Genomic DNA, 22,804 nt, shown 5'->3' with positions numbered 1-22,804 from the left:
AAATTGCATTTAACTATTAACAGTCACACAGCAATTTTCCTTGCAAAACTTGCACTCTCACAGACAACGGGTGGTGGTGGGGAAGGAACATGGCTGGGAAGTAGGTCAAGGAAGTGTCCAGAATTAAGAATTATTTTTCTTTTTTTTCTTTCCTGCAGGTGGGTCATCTGAAACTTATCTCACTGTTGAGCACAGCTGTTGGAAAAGGTGGCGCTCTCTGCTCCTAGGGTTAAAGAGTCAACCACAGTCTTTACTGAGCTTTCCCTCAGTGCTCTTAGGACTGACCGCCAAGCCCGCTTGTAAGACCTAAAATGAGAGCCACAGCTCTGAGGGAAGCTTGTGCAACACTAACTGGAAATGAAGAGTTAGGACCATCAAGACCTGCCTTAGAGGGCAGGAGTTGCCTGGGCAGAGGTAAAAATGCTGGCTGCAGCTTTCCTCCTGAGCAGGAACTGGCATTCCCCAGACCTGTGAGTTCAGGTAAGCTAGAGAAAAGCACACAAGGGCAGTAGCAAAAGAGGTTCTCTACAGGACCAGGAGACCAGAGTCCTCTCCGCAGCACAGAAGTGGGTCATGGTCCCCTCCCTGCCAGGGACTCAGTATTTCAGCACAACCCATGGAAACACAAAGCCGCCTTATAGATTTCAGATACACTAAAGCACATTTTTGTTCCAGCCCATAAGACGAGCTTTGCTTTTCCTCTGCATCTCAAGACTCTGGTTTCCAAATAAAGAATCAGTCAAGATATATAGCGGGTAAATGAGATCAATAATTCCTATCAGCTTTTAAAGTGACTAAAGAGACAGCTGAGGAGCTGGAAAGAACCATAGATTAGGCAGAAATTGAGGCATTTTCTCAGCAGCTGTTTTACCAGAATTCCTGAGAAGCAGGGGAAGACAGAGCCTTTTTCTTTACCTACCTGGTCTCAGCAATAAGACAAACCCTGAAGCCTCAGGAGAGAGAAAACAGTACCAGCAGCTCAGGCTTTCCTTAAAAACTGGACCACCTCACCAGCCTCACGCCAGCAAATTTGTTGCAGGTGAGTGCTATCAAACCAGCCAGGTCTCCAGGTGGGTGATTGGTGGCCAAGTGTCCCTGACAGCTGTGGAGCTACTTTAACTTACTCCAGCTGAAAATTTTCCCCACTGGCTGACATTTAACTGCCTTCTTCAGGATTTATCAAGAAGTCAGGCACTTTAGGTGACTCATCACCAGCTAAGCTGGAGCCAGCCAGAGCTGTCACACTGCGCGGTACTCCGGCTGCCCAGAGAGGCTGTCAGTAACGCAGAGTGACCAGATCCTCCCTTGCCTTATTAACCTGGGCATCAGTGGCATGTTGCAGGTCATCAGTCAGGTTGGATAAACCCCTCCTGTGGACTAGAGGTGTGGATGATGAGGAGCCTCTCCCTCTGTATTGCAATGGGGCAATGTTCATACTAACACCACAGCAAAATCCAGTTACACCAGGGTGCATTCAGAGCAGTCCAACTGGCTTGCGCGCAGCTACACCAGGATAAATAGGAAGAAAATCCCTCATTATAATCACCTGTCAAATAACTTGCACCTTCCCCCACTTTCCTCCACTGCCTTTATAGCCTGTCTGTCTGTCTCCCTGTCAGCCTGCTCTTGATTTTCAATGGATTTGTCATATATTTAGACTGAGGATAAAGCCTACATGTGAGCAGGTGAATTGGAGGCAGCAGGCCAGTACCCCACAAAGCCTGGAGGAGGAGGTGATATGTGCTCCCAAAGGAGCTGGGCACTGTGGTCAGCAGCAGGTTCTTCATCGCCAGGCTCTGATAACACACCCATGTCTGCGTACAACAGATATTTTACTCCATGGGCCTCATTCCTTCTCCTTCTGGTCCCAAATGCCAGGCCTGGACCATGGGCATTTCTCACCAGAGAGCAGCAGGGTGCATTTAGAGATGAACACAGCAGAGCCAGCTGGGCCAGAAGCCAGTCCAGCCTTCTGGATCCCCGAGAACGATAAACAGGACAATAAACAGCTGTGTTCCAGATGGTGCCACAGCTCACACATGGCGCCAGGAAGGATCCAGTCCAGCAAAGCTCTGGCCAGGTGGGCGAAGGGAAGGTTTTGCCTTGGGAGTTACACCAAGGGGTCCAGGGCAGCACTGCCTGACATTAATATGCTTGGCACAGCATTAAAAAGAGGAGCAAATGGGATAGGAGGCCAAAGGCAGCAGCCTTGATGTAGGACATGAAAGGAGATATTTACTATCAGAAGATCAGAGACAAGGAGGCACCTCTGTAAAATAAAAACGAATGGCTATGGTAGAGGGTTCAGCTGCCGAACAACTGCGTGATGGGCAAGAATTTGGAAAGAGCTGCTTCTCTCTCAAAGACACACACCCCCGCACCCACCTTTCCCTGGCTTATTCCAGAGAGAGGAATTAGACAGGAAGGAGATGTGGGATGAAGCTGTGTTCAAACAACAGAGCTGCTAAAAGCTGTGGAAAACTGAATTGAGTGCACAGGATGAATTGAACAATAACACTGAAGCGACACAGAGTTTGCCACTGGGATCTCTGGAGTGAAAAAAAAAATGGAAATTACTCAGTGTGGGTAGGCGATCCTCTGTTTGAATAGTGGAAGCAGCATTTTTAGGCTTACTCCGAGAGTCATATTAGTCCAAGGGCACTGAAGGTAGTGTGCATTTTGTAGGCCAGGGATCTTCCATTCCAGTGCAGGCTGGAGCGAGCGCCTGCTCCAAAGGTGTCTTTTCAAGTAAGTGGTTCAGTTGTACCTAAATACCAGACATACTGTAGGTGACACCATTAAATTATTGTCCAAGCTGGTTTGCGCTGTACTAGAGAGAAAATAAACTGTAAACAGCTCATTGCTGCAGAAAGCAAGGGTGTGTACCAGCCACAATGATCCTTGGGAGAAGATGAACTGCAAAGAAAATCTTTGCAAACTACACAAATCACCCGGAGTCACTCCATCCACCATGGAAATGAAATGGTCTGGAGGAGCACAGCAAAGATTTCATTAGATGTAACCATGCCACCACTTTAGGACAGGAGCTGAAGAATGCAACATCCAAATTGCACTGGGGGATGTGTTTCTGCAGATAAAGGGAAATCAGCATCACTGAACTTGGCTAGGAGAAGGCTCTTAGGGCACTGTGGGATTTTAGACCTGGAAGTATCTGCACAGACAAGTGAAGTTTAGCAGGAGCCAAGACCTGGATAAAGTCAGCTCCCACATGTCGAGTTGTGGGAGCAACTAGCCACTGGTACAATGCATTCTGGAACACGGCTAGCTTTCGGTAACTTAAGGTTTTAAAAATAATATCTAATATTTTTAACTGATCTGCTCTATTTCAAGCAGAAGTTTTAGGCCTGAGGCAGGGATTACTCAATGTGTTTAGATGGTGTGGCTTGTGCAAGAAGACAGCCTGGAGGAGGTACAGCTCTCTTCCAAGATTTTGTGACGATACCGACATCAGAACAGAGGAATCCTGAATGACCCCTGTGGTTTGTTTGCATAGCACGTGCACAAGACACCATCTCTTACAGCTCTGCTCGAGTAGCTGCACGTCCTTCTGTCCCTGCAACGTGGGCAGAGGAAGAGCTACCCACAGGAGTGGGTCCATGCAGTGGGTCAGGCCTACCGCCACATCCTACCTGCAATAACACCTTGCTGAGCCCAAAGGGGGAGATGGTGGTACAAGAGACACCACGAAGGGTCAGGCCCAGTCTGGGCAAGGGAGAAAGGAGCACAGAGCAAGCACACCTATAAAGAAAAAGAGGAAAAAAGGGAGAAAGAATGAGAGAGAACGAGAGAGAACAAGGAAAAAAAGAGAGCGGGCACATGAAAAAGTGAAATCGCCTTCTCTGAGCTTTGGCTAATTGGCCCTGAAAAGGCAGTGTGAATCTTTAGAAGAAAAGGATAACCTGCCTGCCTCTTGCATTTAAAAAAATCACACAAACACCAAATGGGTTTTAGCTCCTTAACCTACATTCCTCATCTTTACAAGTATAGGTCATGTAGACATAACAAGAAAGACGAGAGGGGTGACAAGAAAGGATAGTTACACAGCACTCCTTTCCTTAGGAGGCAATACATCTTTCCCCTGGCCACTCTCATGCCGAAGCCAAAGCTTGCCAAAATCACATGGGGAGAAGGTGACCTCTCCCTCTGAAAAGCACTGTTTGGGAGACACCAACATCTAGGAGCTGATGGACGCGGGACATTGCCTGCTGCCGTTATCAGTTCAGACCCATTCCTGCTCAGGAGCTCCCTGCCTGCCACAGTCCGGGTATCTGAGCAAAATGATCTTCCTGGCCTCATTCTGCAGATGGTTGTCTCCGGTGGAAGGCTGTGGTCACAGTGGCCAGTCAGCCCTCTTAATTCGTAGCCTTCAATACTGGTTTAACCATAAGGGAGGGGCAGCTTGCATTGCCCCAGTGCTGTCCCTCCAGGACACTGATAGCAATTTGGAGAAACCGCTGGCAGGGGAGGTATGCGAGGGCTTCGGTTTGCAAAGCTGAGCTTGCTAAAGAACAAGTAGTCCTTGGCTGGGGATGGTTTTGGGACACAGCCCCACCGGCAGCTGGGCTGAGAATGACCATGGCTGGCTGCTTCCCAACCCACCCACGGAGGGAAAGATCCCTTGAAGAAAGGCTTGCAGTTGAAGGACAGCCAGGATTTGCCCCCGTGCAACATTTAAATAAGCTTCTCCAGCTATATTTGGACCTCTGAAATGCTCCCATGTTTTGAGATGGCTTTCCAGAGCAATGAAGTGTTCCTATGGGTCTGTATGCTCCGTCTCTCCTCCTGTCTCAGTTACCCTTTGATCCCAGAGGCTGGAAACATTACCCGGGCAGAACAAGACAAGAAAAGAAGTAATTTGCCCATGTTGTTAGGGAAATGGAAGCAGGACATCAAGCCCCAGCCCTTCAAATGGTTATCTTTGAGTACATCATTCTTAATTACATACTTAAGCGAAGCCTAGAGTAATTTAGTAAGTTAAGCATGTAATTCCACTTTAACTGATGGGTAGGTCCCTAAAGCAAATGCTTATGTGTACGCAGGGCTGCTCCCTAACTTGGCCAAGACTCGCTGGGGAGCTGGAGAGGCCTTGCTCAGGCAGCATTGGGGATGCTTTAGCAAGGTACCGTACCGGTGTGCACACAAGTGGACAACAAAGGCATGCCCTAAATTTGTACGACAATCTCAAGTCACCAAGAGAGCAACTCTGGATGAGAATAACCCACTTTTACTAGAAGAAAGGTAGATGGAGGGACAGATGCAGGCTGAGGAGGGCTGCCCAGCCCCATCCACGCACTGTAGCAGGCAGCCCTAAAGCCTCCCCAGCAACTCTGCATCTCTCCATCTGCCAGCACGCTCCAGCAGCCAGCCAGCTCACCTCTTCTCACCCCAGCACAGCTGTGCTGCAAGGAGTTTGTTGCACAAACCTGTCTACTTCTTAGTTTCACCGCCTATAAAATTAGGTTAAAAATAGACATCCACCTTTAGAAAAATATCTGGAGATCCTTAGGTGAGTGCTGTGCAAACAGAAATTGTCGTCATTAACAACCAGGTAAGATGAAAGAAGTTAGGGGGGGACATCTATGCTGACCCTTTTGATGGGTCTATTGCCTGGGGGGAAAGAAAGGTAATCTATTAAAGCCACATTTACTCTTTGAAAAACTTCCTCATCTCTGATCAGGCTTAAAAAAAAAAAAAAAAAAAAAAGTAACAAGCAACGCTGGGCAGGCAGCCTGCCTGTGGCTGCCTCTGAACCTGCACTCCTCCCCAGGTGCTGAAGGACTGTCACCTAGCCCTGGGAGACAGGGGCAGAGCACACATCTTGTCTCGGGAGCTCCCAGGGCAGCACAGTCGCTGCAGGACCAGGCTGCCTTCCAGCCCAGGTCAGCTTCCTCCACTGATGTGGAGCCTTGCGGGCTTGCTGCTCTCAGAGGGAGCCCCCACACTCTGGGGAATGTGAAGTTTTCCATTTCTGCCTTCAGTCAAGTCACAAAGCTGTGTATCAAGTGAAGATACATAAGACAGAGGAGAAAGCCAGCACCGTGGCTTAATCTTATGGGTGGCTGTCGTGCAGCAGGAGGTAGCATAAACATGAGACCAAAGTCTTGGCACACTGAAGAAACATCACACTTCTGCTGGTGCCAGTACAACGGAGCATGGATTTAATATAACGCTCAAGGGAAGAAGCAGAAAGAGGTGAGGGTTGTCCACCACTCTCAGGCACATAAAGGAGGCTCCTGGACAACAGGACCTGTTTAAAAGATTAAAGCACTAATTGCACATCCACCTTGTTCAGTAAGGAAGGTCACCTAAGCCACAGATGGCACCTTCACCAAGGCACAGAGAGCTGGCAGGGAATGGCCTGGCGTGCGACAGTCAACCTTCCTCAAGCAATTGTATTTCTCCTGCTTCTTTACCTGCCAGGGGTGAAAACATCCCACTTGGCACTGAATAGTGTGCTGAAAAACTAGTGCAAACCAGCTGGTGCCTTCATGCCCCTGCCGGAGCTGAGCTGGGGGGCACAGGGTGAACAGCTACAAGTGACCTCTAACCGTTTAAGCTGCATGCTAACAGCACCAAGGAATTTACCCACTGCAGAGGATCATTGTTCTGGGTATTGTGTAAGTGCAGAGAAACTAGTTTTTGCCTTCTTGCCAGCCTATAAAGGCTAGGCAAAGGGTGGGAATAGAGGGGTATTATTCCCTTTTCCTGGATGTAGCAGAGCAATGACATGATCTATCTGTGATTACAGAGGGAGGCTGTGACAGACCTTTTCTACCTCCTTAGTAAGTAAGGGACAATTTCTTTCAAGAGCAGCATCAGTAATTTCTCCAAGGCCAATAGTCAGTTCAAACTAGACAGCACAAATGCTCATTGGCATTTCAGAGGTGAACAGCAAATAACATTCATTGTTGAACAGATGTCCTCCTCTCTTCCTTGTGTTAGATCTGCTTTCTTCTTAGGCAAAAAGATAAAAGAAAAAGGCATTGCTAAGTAGCTGCCATTAAGGCATGCGATGTCACCTTGCCAGGGCTGTCTACCCTCTGGGCAGGACTCTGGGTAAACATCCCAAAGCATTTTGCATGTGCTGGGTTTTATTCCGGCTGGATATAATTTGGAGGGTAGAATCACCTGGGAAGAAACGCGTGAGGAGACAGCCAGCAGAGATGCATGAAGGAGGAAGCCAAATGAAACTGAGGAGCCGGGAGGGGGAGGAAGCGTGCAGCAGGGAGGAGATGGGTCTGCCCTGACCAGCGCCAATATCACTCAGTCAATGCGTGAGTCAGTCAACCCACTTTGAGCATGACATTTCTCTTGGTAGAACATGTCCTCTCCCCAGTTCCTCGCTCCAACGCACTGATGCTTTCATTTCAAAAGGTGACATTATTACAAGGGATGCTAAAAATACACAGGGGCTTTCATTCCACTCCCCCGTTTCTGGTAGAACAGAATTTCCAGTTAGCCAACAAACAGTTATTTAATCTGAAAGGCGTTCAGGGGGACGAAAGCGTTTCTTTTCATTATCTCCTTCCTTTACACAACACTAGCAACCAAGGCTCAAACTTACAGCCCAGTCTAGTTCTCTGGATGACTGCCAGTTAGGGTCTCTTCCCTTTGCCTGGGCTGAGGGAGGGCTTTCTCCTGCTCATCCTTCAATCTGCCAGCCCTTCAGCATGATTAAAGGTCTAGCCCAGTAGTGCCCAAATTTCCCATGCTGTTGGCCACCTTAGCTACTCTCTGAGGCCCTCACAGCCTGTTCCTTGCCATAAGACTGAGTATACAGCAGACACACAGAGCTGGGGTTCATCACATGTGCAGCAGCCAGATGTTCCCCCAAAACACAAGCCTCCCAGTAGATAGGCACCACAAAAGCCCTGCCAACTGCCTGCCGCTCCTGGGTGGCCCTGGGGAGAGAGGGACCTGGGGACCAGTGCACAAGGCTGGGTAAGTTGTCCTTCCAGGGGATGCAGCTCATGGATGCATAGATCAGGTGCTCCAATACTCATTCCAGACCAGAGATGAATGTCCAATCAGTCTCTATTTCACAAAGCCAGCTTAGCTTTTAAAACCAGGAGGTTTTATATAACAGAGAGTTAATTATACAAATGTTAAACTTTTCTTGCTCCAAGTGTTCAATGTACTTGCAATTCTTCTAAAAAAAAAAAAAAGAAATTATCAGCCTATGGATGAAATCAGACAGACTTTATGCAGGGAAGCTCTTCAAACTGATGGGAAAGTATTTAATAAAATTACAGTTTATTCATGTAACATTAAGTCACTATAAACTTTCTCTAGCTTTAAATGCTTTTACCTCACATCTGAAACATTCTCTTTTTCTGCTATGGTTTGAAAGACATATCCAAATACTAAGTTACAGTAATTCCTGCTTGTGCGTTAGGTATTCAAAATAGAAGCCTTAATTGCAAGCTGCAAATGCTATAAACAGCAGGCAATAAATCTCAACAAGAGAGGATCAAAAGGGAAGAAAACCCAGTAACATGGTTGTTTTTATCTAAAACCAGGACACATTAGTCTGGTACAAGACCTCAGTTGCTAGAGGAAGAATTTTACCTCAAGCAACAGATTCTATGAAACACTTCTGCATTAGGAAGATTAAGAAAATACAAACATTTCTACTCAGGATCATTGCCAGTATCCCAAAACTCAGGGACTGACATTGGCTTTTCATTGTTCTTTTAGAAGAAAATGCCCTTATGCCTCTGATTTGTACGCACAAAAGTGCGGGACTGTTGAAAGATTCTTCTTTTAATAACCACTCCAAAACTTTCATTTCAAAATTTCATAGAAGAAATTGATGACTGAAAGCATTTTAACCACGTCTTTTGTGGTCCCCAAATTTTTGATTCTCTTAAAATCAGACACTCTTACACATCGGAAAACCCTTTTGAGGTGGATGTTTTGTAGCAGCATGCGAGCCTCATATAACAACTTCATAGTGAGGTCAGGTGAAGGGGACATCTTTATGTACAAAACCAGCACACTCACTTTGTGTTCTAGTTACTGATCAGAGATCTTTTAAGTATAAAACTTGTATTAGGGGCTAATGTATTACTCCTTCGGGAATGTGGAAGCGAGTTCCTTAGTAAACTCAGAAACATAAGTCACCTCTCCAGAAAAATTAAGAAGCGGGAAGATAACTTTCTGTTTCGATTACAGGCTATGAGAATTCATTACTTTTTAAGAGATGACTATAACATAAAGACACTTTCACATGTGCTTGGACCAACTGAAACAGTTTTTCAGCTCCTATGAAACAAAGTAAAAAATGAACTGAATATATGTAATGTATATTTTGTGTGTGTGTGTGTGTGTGTATAAATGCTAAGAGAGATTAAAAAAAGCTCCAAAGACATTCTGCGGAGGTGCTGCCACAAGGACAGAGAGGTAGAGGCTGCATCCTCTCCGCCCCCTGAACAGACTGCCTGTTCATGGTGAAGGAGTCCTGCCAGGACAGAGGCACTGAGCTGTGGCACCCATGGAAGACTGACAGCAACGCTGCCAGGCCCTCACTGCACGGTATATTCCATTTCTACAGAAGCTTGAAGAAAACAGATGTTTTTCTTCCACTGAGCAACCAGTTGTGCCCTGCCCTCCCAGCAGAGAGGCTCACCGCTCCGTGTGGTGTGCCCGCTTTCGCCACCATTGCTTACCCCAGCCCGCCTGTGGCTCTGCAGCAAGCCAGCAGTGCAAAGCAGCTGCTTCCCAGGTCAGCACTATTTCCTGACACGAAAACATCCCCTGACCGCAACATCAGAAGGAGCAAGAGGCTGGCAAATGGGGCCAGCGGCTAGCATGACACTTCTCCAGTTCAGCTTCTAATGGGATAATGAAGTGCGATTTCAGGTAGTAACAGCTTCTGTTAGACATTGCAAGCCTGAGGCCATGTACTCACAGGGAGAAAGAAGCTATTCTCAGTAAACAGATTTCACTTGGACTGAAAATTTTCAGCGTTTATTTGCTGACTTGTTTCAGGAAAGCTGTTTCAGTGGCTTCCCTGCCATAATTGATTCAAATACTTTTGCTAATTATTTGGAACACAGTAGAGATTTGCCCAGCTGCTGCAGTTATCTGGGATTTACCAAACAAGAGTCACCAACTGGTAAATGCAGTTCTTCTGTCAGGGAACTCATCGGATTACTTACACTGGAGCAAGGCTCACTGCCACAAATGGAAATGAGGGCTTTGCTGTCCCCTAAGGATAGCCCAAATGCTCCTAGGTCTATTCAAAGCTCTTCAAAGAGACACAGAGAGAGACAGAGATTGCCTTCAAAGTAACTGTGGTTTATTATTTATTTCTACCTTTTCCTTTTTTAGTAACAAAAGTCATAATTATTAATCATTATTGTTTTGAGTGAATCTAATTGCAGTGTTCCCTAAAGCATAGCAACACTCCCTCCACGCTCAGCCAACCGAAACAGAAAAATCACATCCCAAAAATAGCAGCAGGAGACAGTGAACAAGACCTGGCCTCCCACAACTTGTGCCATTAGACCAGACAGACCTTTGAGATAAAATCAGCTGGGAGACTAAGACTCCGGAAGACATTGCTACCTTCCCACAGAAGTCAGCCAGAGGTTTCCTGCAGCAGAAGTCTCCTACATCCCTCCCTATGCCAAGGGATGTATTGCTGGCTGGTGCTGCCCCAAAAGAGGTTTTGGGGGGTACTCGGCCAGCCCTCCCTAGGTGGAAGGCAAATTCACAATATCCTCCACGTACCTCCTCTACAAAGGGTAGCTGCAGAGACAATGGTGGAGTTCTTAAATGATCTTCCCCAGCACAAAGACTGGAAGATACCCTGTAGTTACAGGGTTTGATGTGGGAATTCTGGAGTGAAATTCCTTTACTTATACACAAGGTTCCACTATATCATTTTATGGTCTGCTTCCAGAGATAATATATATGATTTCCTGTTCTATGAGTGACTTTGGCAAAAAAAACCCAACCCACCCCATGCATCATGTAATTACACTGACGCAACTATTCCATATAGTCCCTGAGGTAGGTCCACTACAGAAAGCAAACCAGGGACTGCTCTGAAAACAATTTGCTAGAAAAACATGCACAGATCTCTGGCCAAAATCTGCTAGTGGAGAGCTCCTCACTTGGAGGTTAGACTGCTGCAGTTGCATCAGGATGAAAAACAAACTGGGAAGGAAGGGACGCACCACCTGCATTGTATCACAGGCTCTAACAGCAGCACCCATCTCCTGTCACAGCAGTTAGAATGGGTCACAGCTCAGGAAGGCAAGGCATGAAAAAACCCAGTGTCCCAACAAAATCCCAGATCAAAAGGCATCCAAAGGTTTTTATCTGCGACATCAGCATCTTCCCCCTGTTCTGACTGCCTAACAAACTCTTTTTCATTGCAAATTAATAGTTCTGTGTATAAAAGCCAGGATTAGGTAAGGTCTTCAGGCACTAAATCTGGCTGGCAATTACACCGTCCCTTGTGGATACTTAGCTTTGGATTTAGGAAGTTTACAACTACCAAAACTAGAAAGATATGGACATATTATCACTCTATTATCATCACAGCATTTTAAGGTCTTCCTGTGTAAAAGACGTTTTTTGCCTGGTCCCAGAACCTGACTGATGCAAGGGTGCAATGCTCTCAGAGGACTTACCTGTGTTGTCTTCTTCCAAAAAATTTTGGTTTTATATTTCCTCTAAAGTAACAAAAAAAAAAAAAAAGGAAGGAATCTCCTGTTACAGATAAATGGTTTTTGTTGGCCTTCAATTTAAGGGAACCAAGCCACCAGCTGCATTGCAATTTCTCCCACTCTAGAAAGCAGAGGCCCACCTGGCTTTTGAAACAGAAATAATTCAGGCCCATGCATCTCAGCTGTACTTGCAAGGCATGTTAAAGGGGACCTGACTTCTAAAAGCTGCCAGGTCTCTTAAAGAGCAGGAATGATAGTAGTTATAGATGGAAAAGGGCTAGGAGGTCACTGAGCCCAGCCTGATGCCAGGGCAGGATAGAGTCCCCGAAGAGACAACATGTCAAGACTTCAACTGATACTACACTTGATTTTAGCCAAAAGGCCACGAAGTGATAATGGGAAGGGGACTGAGGATAAAAGCGACTGGCAGCTGCCTCTGTGCGCTCTGCAGAGGAGGTTCAGGCAAACCTCTTTGGAATAATACTTAGAATTTATCATGTTAGGCAGATGGTATTTGACTTGCTGCTCTTAATGCATAATCCTGAAAGGTCTATGCCAGTTCTCTACTGTAATAATAATGCTGTTTTGCATGTTACAAGAAACCTGAAGCAGCATCAATAAAGTAGTCTCACAGGGCCAGTTTGCTGGCACACTGTTCATGCCCTTGCTGTACACAAGGTTATCTTTAATGGCAGAAAATATCTTTTTATTGCTCCCTGTTGACTTGGAGGAAACTATGGATCCTCTGACCTTATTGCCCATACAACATGAGCTTTGGCTGAAGGATGGTCTAAGCAAAACTTTGCTTTTGAAGTAGGAAAGATGTATTCCCTTAGCTTATTTCATCCAGCATTCAGTCCTGCCCCAGAAAGTCTGTAGTAAGACTTCCCCTTGTCTGTGCCATGATTCCCCTCCTCAGAAAGGTAGCTTAGATACATCCCGGTAACGCCGGGATTGCAATTTCTATCTAAACACCAGTATGACAGAGTAAGATATTTGCTGATCTTTGTAATAGTAATTTACTGAGATAATATTTATTTAAGCTGTCAAGAAACTCAGCAGGTTCTCAAGAGAAAGAAGAAATAATAAATTAAAGAATTATGGCAACATCAGAGCTGCCCTAATTTTCAAACTCATTCAGAGCCTGTAACCCTGTCCCAGAGGGTTCAGGGAGAGAAGCTGGAAGGCACTAGCAGAGGAACACAGGCCCTCGCTGTTTTTGCAAGCACCCATCCAAAGGTTTTGTCTTAACTTCCATGGAAGCCAGAAGTGGAGTTCCCCAGGCTGCTTACTGAGGAGACTTCTTGGGATCCAGCTCACCCAAAGCTAGCCTTATAAAGGCAAAGTGATCAAAACTCATCATCTAAGTGCCTTCCAAGATCAGTGGAAGGGAAGAAGCAGTGGAGCACAATTCAACACCCACCTTGGTAGACATCTACCTTTGAATGAGGTGATCACTGTCTGCATGTGCCGTGATGTTAATGTTTGCCTAGACACTTGATTTCTATGGAGCTACCATGTCTGCTGGTAGGAAAATGAATTCTCTTCTGTGTAACCTGGGCAGGCAATCACTGCCAGGGTGAACATTTAAAAATTTGATCAAACTGCATTCAACTTCATCTTGATTTAAAGGGTGATAAAAATAAAACATACGATTGTGCCGTCTATTATTCCAGCACAACCGATAAGGATGTTTGCACTTCACAGGGAGCACACAGACCAAAAGGCCCATTATAAGAAATGTGCAATCTCAGACTTCTGTATTGAAAATATGCATTTAACTTTAATCACATCTACAGCTCAGCCAGAATGTCTGCAACGCAAAAAAGCATCTGCAGTGGGGTGGATAGCCAAATGATGGTAAGACATTACTCTACAATTGGATGGACTGTAGTCGCTTCAAATATATATGAACGTGAGTAGGACTGGAGTCTTTCCGTCTTTGATTGCCAATTTGTTGCTAGACAAGTAACTTAAAATGATGGAAACCCTAGACCTAGCACTTAAATAGGGACAATGCCTTTTTTTAGACTGGGAACAATGTTGGGTTTCTTCTTATTATATTACAACATGTAAGCATGCTGTTTGAATATCTAATAAAAAATGACATTATTTAAGATGAACTAAACAGAAATAAATTTAGGTTGTAGCATTAGCGAAAGCAGGGAGGAAGGGGAACTAGGTTTTCGAGGCAACTTCATCAGTTTATGTAAAAGTTACAATGTCATTACCTGGGATAGCAGAAGATTGGATGCAGTAAGGGGTAGGTCTTTTCTTACAAGTTACTGAGTAGCAAAATCCATTGTTAAATTGCAAGCAGGCAACTTCCCCAATGCAGGTGTGCGCATCTGGTGGGGAGAATGCTGGCGTACGCAGCCGCAGAGGTGTGCAGTCACACACTCGTCAGCAAGCAGGATCAGCATTCACCAATTAACTAAGGAATTGACTGGCACAGCTGATAAAAGGTCTTGCACAATACTTTTTTCTTTTTAATCTGGTTGATTTGAGATTTTGCAACCTGTCGTTTGCAACCTGTTCGTTGAGAGGGTTCTATTTTGATAGATCTTTACTCTTACTGTGAACACTTTTTGTGAAAAGGTTTGGAAACTGTTGAAACATTTTGTGCTGACAGTCTTTTAAGTGAAAAAGGCGCTTTTAAGATCAGTGGTCGTTTTTCATTTCCAAACTTAAGCTACCTGAGGAAAAAGAATCAAGAATGGAAAAACATGAAAAGCAAAATAAAACATTGCAGTTCACCCAAATAAAAGTATTTCTAAAACCACTAGCTTGCAAAATATTATACTTGACTTTTCATTCTGACTTGAGTATTTTTTGAGCTCAAAAACTTTTCCTGAGACAGAAACAATTTTCCTTCCGACGCTATCCAGAGGGACCAGTCAGAAAGAACACTGTTTTCTATTACTATTTTTGTCCCTAAGCTTTTTTCTTTCCACATCTCTTCTCTTCTTTTCTTTCCTTTTTTTCACTTTCACTTTCTTTCCTTTTCTTTCTTAAAATGCCCTATCTATTGCAAAACAGAAGAAACTTGAGCCTAGAAGCCAAGATTCTTTGCTCTTGCTCTCCTCTTTTCCTCTGTTTATTCAGGAGTACGAAAAGGGCTATATTAAGCTGAAATTTTATTCTGCTGTCCTCTGTTCAACAAAAGATAGTCCACTAAAGCCACTAAATCACAGATAACACTTCTCTGGGCAACATTATTAGTAACTGACAGCTGGTGATGGATGAAGATCTCATCTTTTAAAGAAAAAAAGTACATTTAATTTCCTTTGTACATAAAATAGAGAGCACAGCATTGTGTATCTAAAGATAAAAAGAGACCCAGTGTATGCCGGGTGCCATACTTAAAGGGGATAGAATACTGGGTCTGTGTTTCTGAGCTTACATTTTACAGGATATCTTCAAATTAATTTAGAAACCACTATTCTTCAATTCTTGGTAGACAATGAACTTTAAAAAAAAGAGGGTGACATTTTACAGCCAGCTCCATTAGAAAAGAGCAGCTCAGAGAATGAGCTGCTACTTTTTAGGAGGAACACTGGAAGACAGGACAGAAAGAGGAGAATGGCTGTGTAGGGCAGAGAGATGGGTTTACCCCTGATTCTGCCTGGGATTAAGCCGTACTCCTGGGAGCCACTGGGCTTCCTCGAGGGTGGTACCACAATGGATTTGGTACTGAACATGCACAACGGAGTTGGTATTGAACATCAAGAATCTCATCAACTACCTTGAAAAAGACGTGTGCATAAATTTCTTCTACAGAAGCACTGGCAATACACAGTACTCCCTTATTTCTGGCTTTTGTGGTTTTGTTTTTTTCTTTCACAAATGACCTGTGACTATGACACATTCTCTGCTTTTCTTTCCGCATTTGCAATGTATAACCATATTTTACATGCCCTTTCTGCAGCACTACCAGCTGCTGCTTTGGTTGAATTTAATTTTAACACACCTCCCAAGCAGCACGGAGATGGTGAGGGTGAAACTTTAATTGCCTGTCTGTGTTAAGCAAGACAGTTAAAAATGCAGTTAAAGCACATGTTCAACAAGAAAATATGGTCGGTTTGATTCCAGTGGTATGAAAGACTGCTTTGGTCTCCTGGGCGGAGGAGAAGTTTAAGAAAAACATCTGCATGGAGTTTTTGTTTCTAAGTCTAGAGACTATTTGTGCCTTGGCTGAGTCTGGCTGCAAGTCCTTGTAGGAAAAGAAGGCCTAACAGTGAGCAATTACCTTCCTTTGATCAAAACCTTCTAGTTAGCTAGTCTAAAATAGAGTGGAAATTTTTTTGTGAACCTTACTCCACTGAAGGATGAAAAGAGGTTTTCCACTGAAAACACAGAACAAAAAGCAGTCTTTTTAAACATAAAATTTTATGGAAAATTCTGTGACCATCTTCATGTAAAAATAGTTATTCTGCTTTCCCTAAGACTTCAGATCATTCCCTTCTTTTCTGTTTCTTTATTCTTATTTGTTTCCAGTGGACATAAAGTAGTTAGTAGCAAAGGACAATACTAGGCTTTCCCATTTCTTACAGAAAGAAAAGCCTCTGGAAAATACAAGATATAAAAATTAAACTTGCCCTGGAGTTGGGCTGGAAATTCAAACATAGTGGCTCACAGCAAATGCAAGATCATCAAGAAGTACCAAGGTCTATGTAGTTATTTCAGAAGGTGAAACCTACTGCTTTAAGTTTCACCTGTACACAGGCACGTACAGTTAAACAAAAAATGTCCATGTAAAACATCCAATGAACAGTGACCTTTAAATCACTCCAGGTTGCTGCTTCTCTGTGAAGAAATGGATTTCTCCCTCTGCTTTTTGGGATTGGTCCCCAGCTGCTGATGGGGTATTTCAAGTTGTTTTTCAGAAGTTTCTGCATTCTATATTCTGGTCTAAAACTCCCATCACTCATCTCTTACTATGCCATAACCTACCTTTTTTGGGTAGCTGGAGCCATTTTCAAGACCTTGGAGAATCACTATTGGCAAGATTGTTCTCTGCACCTTCATTCTAAGTGTTTTTAATGCCCAGCTGCTCATCCAAATGCATTTAGGAGCTTTGAAATTCAACTGCTATACTATTGAGCAGGTTTTGAAACCTTTTTTGGATCACAGTAGCTACAGCTTTTGCTAAGCTTCTCCTTCATCTGTGTCACAGCTGAACTAAGATATTGAGCATTTTCTCTTTTGGGTCATCCGTGAATCTGCAAATTTGAAGTGCTATAGGAGAAACAAACTCAATTAGCAGGATCTGCAAGGCTAATCTCATACAAAGATCTGGTTAGCATTTTGGGCTGCAGATAGCTGCCGCTGGGAACCATCCAGCCAGATACCTACTGGTGCTACACTGAGCTCTCCCTATTCCTGGAGACAGGTGCCCCGGATTCCCTCCACTTGTATGCCCTACTGCTTTTCTTGTTATGGAAGATCCCTGAGACCAACCTTGCCACAGTTTCTTTGAGAGATAAACACTTTCTCTTTTACTGTCAAACAGGTATTTTAAAACTGATTTTTTAGTCCGCGTACTCACAGACACCTAGCCAGACTTCCTTCTTTTATTTCTAATTTCAGCAATGCTGACTAGAAGATCTGGCTTCTTCGGTGTTCTCTTTTACCCCTTTAATACTTCACACCTCTCGCTAGAGCCTTGTTTTCATTCCCCTCAGACCGGTATATGCCAGTAGCCAAAGAGGATGCAAAAATGTCAATCAGTGTCTCAGACTGACAATTGCATTTAATTACCTCTGACCCCCCCAGCCACAGATGTTTGGAATAATGATTCAGGAATTCAACAAGGTTGTCCCCAGGTGCCTTAGGGATAACCAGAAGTGCTGTAACATGGCTTTCAAAAGGATAGTTCAAATAAGCAGCCAAACTAAGCATGAGTCCTGAACCAATAGAAGTTTGCCTCTCTTGCTAAGTGTTGTGAACTATAATTCTCCACGTTTCTGGAGTGCCTTCTACTTTAGGATGCATGACAACTTAAGAGAGTTCAATTGACTCTCAACATGCCTTTCATAAGTATTATTTCCAATTCACTGGCTAAGAAAAGCACAACATAAAACATGAAGCCATTGTCCAAGTGCATAGCAATAAAGAGAAATTGCTGAAATAGCTCTCCCCATTTTATGAAAAGTACAGCTTCTGTACCTGCCAAAAGTTATTGTTGTGATTTTTTTTTTTTTAATTCATAAATGAGTCAGCAACATTAAAAAAAAAAAAGGTGGGAATTTTTTTAGTGGACTGTCAATAGATATGGTCTGTCTCTTAAAAGGGAAGTTGAAGAGAAGGGCAAGTTGGAAAGTTTTCCAACTGCATGTCAGTGTTTCTCAGAGATGCTAAGATAAATCCATCACCTTCCAGAGATGCCACTTCAAAGGTAGTTACAAACATGCCCCTAGAAGCTACAGGAAATTTAGTGCCTATAAAAAAGGGAGGGGTGGGAGACGCCACTACCAGCAAGCAAACAACTAAAACTGGGTCCTAAGTTACGACATAAAAAGTGTTCTCCATAGAAGTAATTATTTACAACTACATTCCAGACCTGCTGAAATAAGATGACCATTCCCAAAATAGTCTTTGTTGGATATCAAATTACTAAAAATACACAGGGCATTTCAGTAAGTGTTTTGTTCATCAAGAAAACTGATAAACCTAAGGGCTTCATGAAAGAGAAATATCTTTGCTTCTTCCCCTGGGGGAAGGGGTAGCTTTTCCTACACGTGTTGTTCCTAGAAAGCCATGTGTTTATTTCAGAGGCAGTGTTGGTCCATGTTGTGAGCCAATGTTGCAAGACTGGGAGCTGATCATGCCTCTTCATATGCAAAGCAATGGCAGCTTCCCCTCTCCTTCAATCAAGGCTGGGAAAAGGAAGACGTGTATCCTCTGGAAAAGACATAGTGAATTTGCAGAGTCCACACAAGATGGGTCTATACCGGGGAATGTAAAGAAACATTTCCAGTAGTCCAGCGAGTACCATAACAGTAGCAGTGATGCTGCAGGAGCCCTAACTCAGAGAATACTCTGTCAGTGTAGTCAATGCATTGATGTCCTTTGAGCAATCAATCTTGCTGCTGTCAGTGGAACTGCACCAGAATTTGAATTTAAGGTTGAAAAAATGCTTAAGAAGGTATGCAGTTTTAATTCTTATTTGTCCTATTTTATATCTTATTTGCCTAAGAATGTTGTTTTATCTTTTAGGTAAAACTAATAACAAAACAATTAAACCCATTTCCTTCTTGTCTAGGTCTAGCACAGCTTAATGCCTCCATATTGTAGTTTTTCGGTTGTTTCCCTATAGCATTTATAATTACCTCACTCTTGCATTGCTCCTCTCCTGGATGGTTTAATTTGTTAGTACATTTATTTAGAACCAAAGATACAGATGATATTGAACAGGGAAACACACAAACACATGGCTCCAACCTTGTTCCAGATAACATGCAACACTTTCTGATGGTCTTTGCAACTCTATCAGAAGAAAACATGCACAAAACATGACTAAGATATTTCATGTAATGCTTTATGAATTGCTTTACAACTCTTTAAAAATCAGTGCCGATTCTTCTTCCTGAGAGAAAGACTGGACCTCATCACTGAGAGACTTAAGAAAATTAAGTGCTGAGGGAAGATTTACATGAGGACAAGGAAGCTACCCTAAATAAAGTGTCCAAAAGGACATTTAGATTGCATTTGACACGTCTTGAGGAGAGGAATAAGACCACACCTCCTCCAAAGAGTTCCAAAAGGATTTGCACATAGGTGTCACGGAATGCTTTGAAACTACAATCTTCTGTTAATCTGTGCTCTACTACTCCGTTCCCCTGAAGAGGAGTTTTACAAGCCTGTTGTAACACCTTATCAAAAGCTTCATTTCATCTGAAAAATTGACTACATGCTTCTTCATTGAACTGTCTCAGCAGAAGGGTCCTGAATGTTAGCATGGTTTCCTCTAACAGCAAACATTTAGCACACAGACAAATATAAAAAGACAAGCATTTCAGAAGAATTTATCAAAAGATAAAAAATTTCTGTGCACGTGCACAAATATACATGTAATAATACATCTAAGATGAGCTTTGCCACTATAGAGCGGTTCAAGAAGATTGTGCTACAATACTTGCCCACAGAGAAACAGCACAGCTCTTAGTGAGGAAGAACTCTTCCAACTTAAACTGAGAAGTTCCAGTGCAAGGGTCCTGCCTGCACGAAGGTATCAATAAACTAATCACAAAAACCTAACCACAGCTAAACAAATGTTATTTGACCAATTACCAGCTGACACTCTGTACATGCCTCTGTACAGTCAAGCTCCTGGAACTGAAACACAAGAATATTATTTAGCCAAAAACGGACTCACTGTTCCGAACAGCTCATAGGCCTGTGGAGTCCCTTCCAAGCTTAAGAGCCAGAAGTCACGCAGGGGCTCCCTGAAGCAGCATTTATCTGGTCACACACATTTAGATGACAGCACTGTTGCTCTCATTAGGACAACAACTTCTGGTACTGACAAGTGACTCCTGCAATGTTATTCCTTGCTGAAGCATCTCAGTTTTGAACGCTAGGGATTGAAAAAAAATGGGATATTCTCAGTAGAATAATCAGCTATTTTTTTAATTGATAATTCATATATACAGCCTGTGGAACTCTGTGCAAATGGATGCAAACAAAGAGCTTCATATAATACAGTGCCTTTTGGATTGATCTCACAGTTACTTATATACACAACGGCATGAATTGCTCAGTGCAATCCCCTCCTCCCATGTCTGTTCCTGACACTGGATTAAAAAATAAGACAGTCCAGCCTGAGACTTCTTTTTTTTTGTGCAGAGGCACCAAAGTAGGCTTGCTCAGTCACTCTCTCTTGAGACGGAGAGCCTCCCGCCGTTGCTTCTGAACAGTCCTGGAATCTTCCCACAGACGGGGTCCTCTGATGTTCTCCCAGTTATCCAAGTCAGACTTTTCCAGCTTCTGCAGATAAACAGCAAAAATAACAGTGTCACCTTGACAGCCCCATGATTTAAAGTATGTATTATTCTAAATTGTTTTCTTTTTGCACGAGAAACTCAGTATCACTATTGGGTTGATGAACTTTCACCTACCCTACAAAAGAAGTTCAACAAGGAAAAAAAATTTGGGAGTTATCCATATAGCTACATAAATGACTAGGGTGGGCCTTACTGCATCTGCTTATCAAAAGATACATAACATGTAGGACAGGAAGCGCTACAGCATCTGAACACCACTGAAGATACCTTGCATTCACTTTTTCTTTCTTCTCGCAGCTTGTTTTCCAGATCTGTTCTTCAACTGCAAGTCTGCCAAGTACTGAAGTAGTAGGAATGATAAGCATTGGTATAGCTCAAACAGAAGATTAGTAATTAGTAACCTGAAAAATCCCGTCAGCACAGATACAAAGCATACTGGAAAAGATGAATTATCTAGCACAAAGAGAGACAGTAACAGTGCAATCCCCTTCAACGCGTGTGGTTTTAACTTGAGAGAGGTATGTGATGCTTTCTGCTGCCGAGTTTCTCATGGCACCGAACCATCACAGATAGGGGTCTCACTAAGTCACACATGAGATACACTAACTGGTCAAACTGTCAGATACTTAAAAACTATCTAGATTTTATTTACCTTCTTGCCTATTCCTATCATCCCCACTCAGAAGTACCAATGACTGCAGTATTTATCTAGCCTTAGAGGCGCACGAAAATGAAGAACAGGCGCCCTCCTGACCTCACCTACCAAACTGCTGCAGTTGAAGAAGACAAACATATACTGCCCCTTCACAGTCCTACTGGCAGAGACATAGAAGTCCCTTCCCAGCAGACACAGACCTCAAGTCACACATACCAGCCTGCAGTCTGCAACGGCACATCAGACACGACGGGGCTCTGCCAACAGGAGACTGAGGAGAGAGTCTGCACCACTGCCAGAACAGGGCTATTCTACATGCTACTGAAGAGGGCAATACTGCATACCATTAATGATACGTACTGCAGTGGGGCTTAAACCTCTGATTTGTGATCAGGGCCTCATCTCAGCAAATGCTGTAAAAATACACCAGAAAATACTTAACCCTGCCCTGAGCCTGTGGTCTAATTTGCCTGCCATCAATCCTCCAAATAAATGGCAAATAGTGAGGGACTTGAATAATAGTCACAGAATAATTCAACAGCTAGAACAGAAGAGACCTGCTGCTATTAGTTCATGTTATGTAAAAGTTTTCTGCCTGTTCTACAATTGAGGAAATTGCAATGAGGTTAGTCAGATATCAAAAGAAATTAGGCAACATTCAACAGAAGATATATGAGAACACATGCACAAAGAGCAGACTTTCACAAGGCAGGAGCAACTGAATTTTTCATACAGTGGAGTTGGCATAGGTCTTTCTGAAGAATTGTCTTCACTACTTTATACATCTTTTGATTAGCTGGTACTTCATTTCAACTGGAAGGGATCTGAGCTGACATGGAAGGAAGGAGAAGGAGGAAAGGCACCCATCACCCCACGCAGCAGCAACTGTCCACTCTGATTGCAAATTCAGAATTTAAAATCTGATTCTAATGGAATCTTCAAGGAAACTACACTGAAAATAACCTTGTGCTTTAGCAGAAGGGAAACATGCTGATTTTATTAAACACAAAGGTTCCACACAGCTGTGAGGATCTAAACTATTCCCAAAGGTGCTCAGCTCCCAAAGTCTGAACAAGAATCAACATTTAACATCTATACAACAAAACTTGTAGTATCTAAAGATAGGCTACATAAAGAAGTCTATCAAAAGAGACATGCATACTGTAGATCTTTACCAAAAATTCATATTAATCTGCCCCTGAAATTTCACAAAGGCTTTACAGAGAGGATGTTTGTCCAAAACAGGAAATATTTCAAAACTATACAATCTAAACAAACCAGTACAAGAAAGTATTTTGGCGGTTTCCAATGGAAAGCGTAAAGGTATATGGAAAAAACACTCTGATATAGTGACAGAATAAAACAACCAAGGGTTATGTACAGTAAATGGCATTGCCTCAAACTATAGAACAGATGAGATCTGTTGACAGAGTTAATTTCTGTCA

General features: G+C 43.4%; 2 protein-coding genes across 7 annotated transcripts in view; both read right to left on the bottom strand.

Moving 5' to 3' along the window:
* Positions 1-20,177, bottom strand: part of SLC8A3 (solute carrier family 8 member A3) — a 152,995-nt gene extending 132,818 nt beyond the window's left edge. For all 6 annotated transcript variants that reach the window (XM_076344774.1, XM_076344776.1, XM_076344775.1 and 3 more), the window contains exon 1: positions 20,077-20,177. In XM_076344774.1, coding sequence (XP_076200889.1) covers positions 20,077-20,093 — 17 coding nt within the window. In that variant the 5' untranslated portion in view covers positions 20,094-20,177. The remainder of the gene's footprint in view (positions 1-20,076) is intronic.
* A 132-nt stretch (positions 20,178-20,309) lies between these two features.
* COX16 (cytochrome c oxidase assembly factor COX16) overlaps positions 20,310-22,804 on the bottom strand; it is a 50,328-nt gene continuing 47,833 nt past the window's right edge. The window contains exon 4 of the mRNA XM_076344786.1: positions 20,310-20,687. Coding sequence (XP_076200901.1) covers positions 20,571-20,687 — 117 coding nt within the window. The 3' untranslated portion in view covers positions 20,310-20,570. The remainder of the gene's footprint in view (positions 20,688-22,804) is intronic.

Source organism: Aptenodytes patagonicus, chromosome 7, assembly GCF_965638725.1.
Source record: "Aptenodytes patagonicus chromosome 7, bAptPat1.pri.cur, whole genome shotgun sequence".
In the NCBI taxonomy this organism is placed as follows: domain Eukaryota; kingdom Metazoa; phylum Chordata; class Aves; order Sphenisciformes; family Spheniscidae; genus Aptenodytes; species Aptenodytes patagonicus.
The sequence above is the reverse complement of the archived record's forward strand: the minus strand, read 5'-3'. Positions and strand labels throughout refer to the sequence as shown.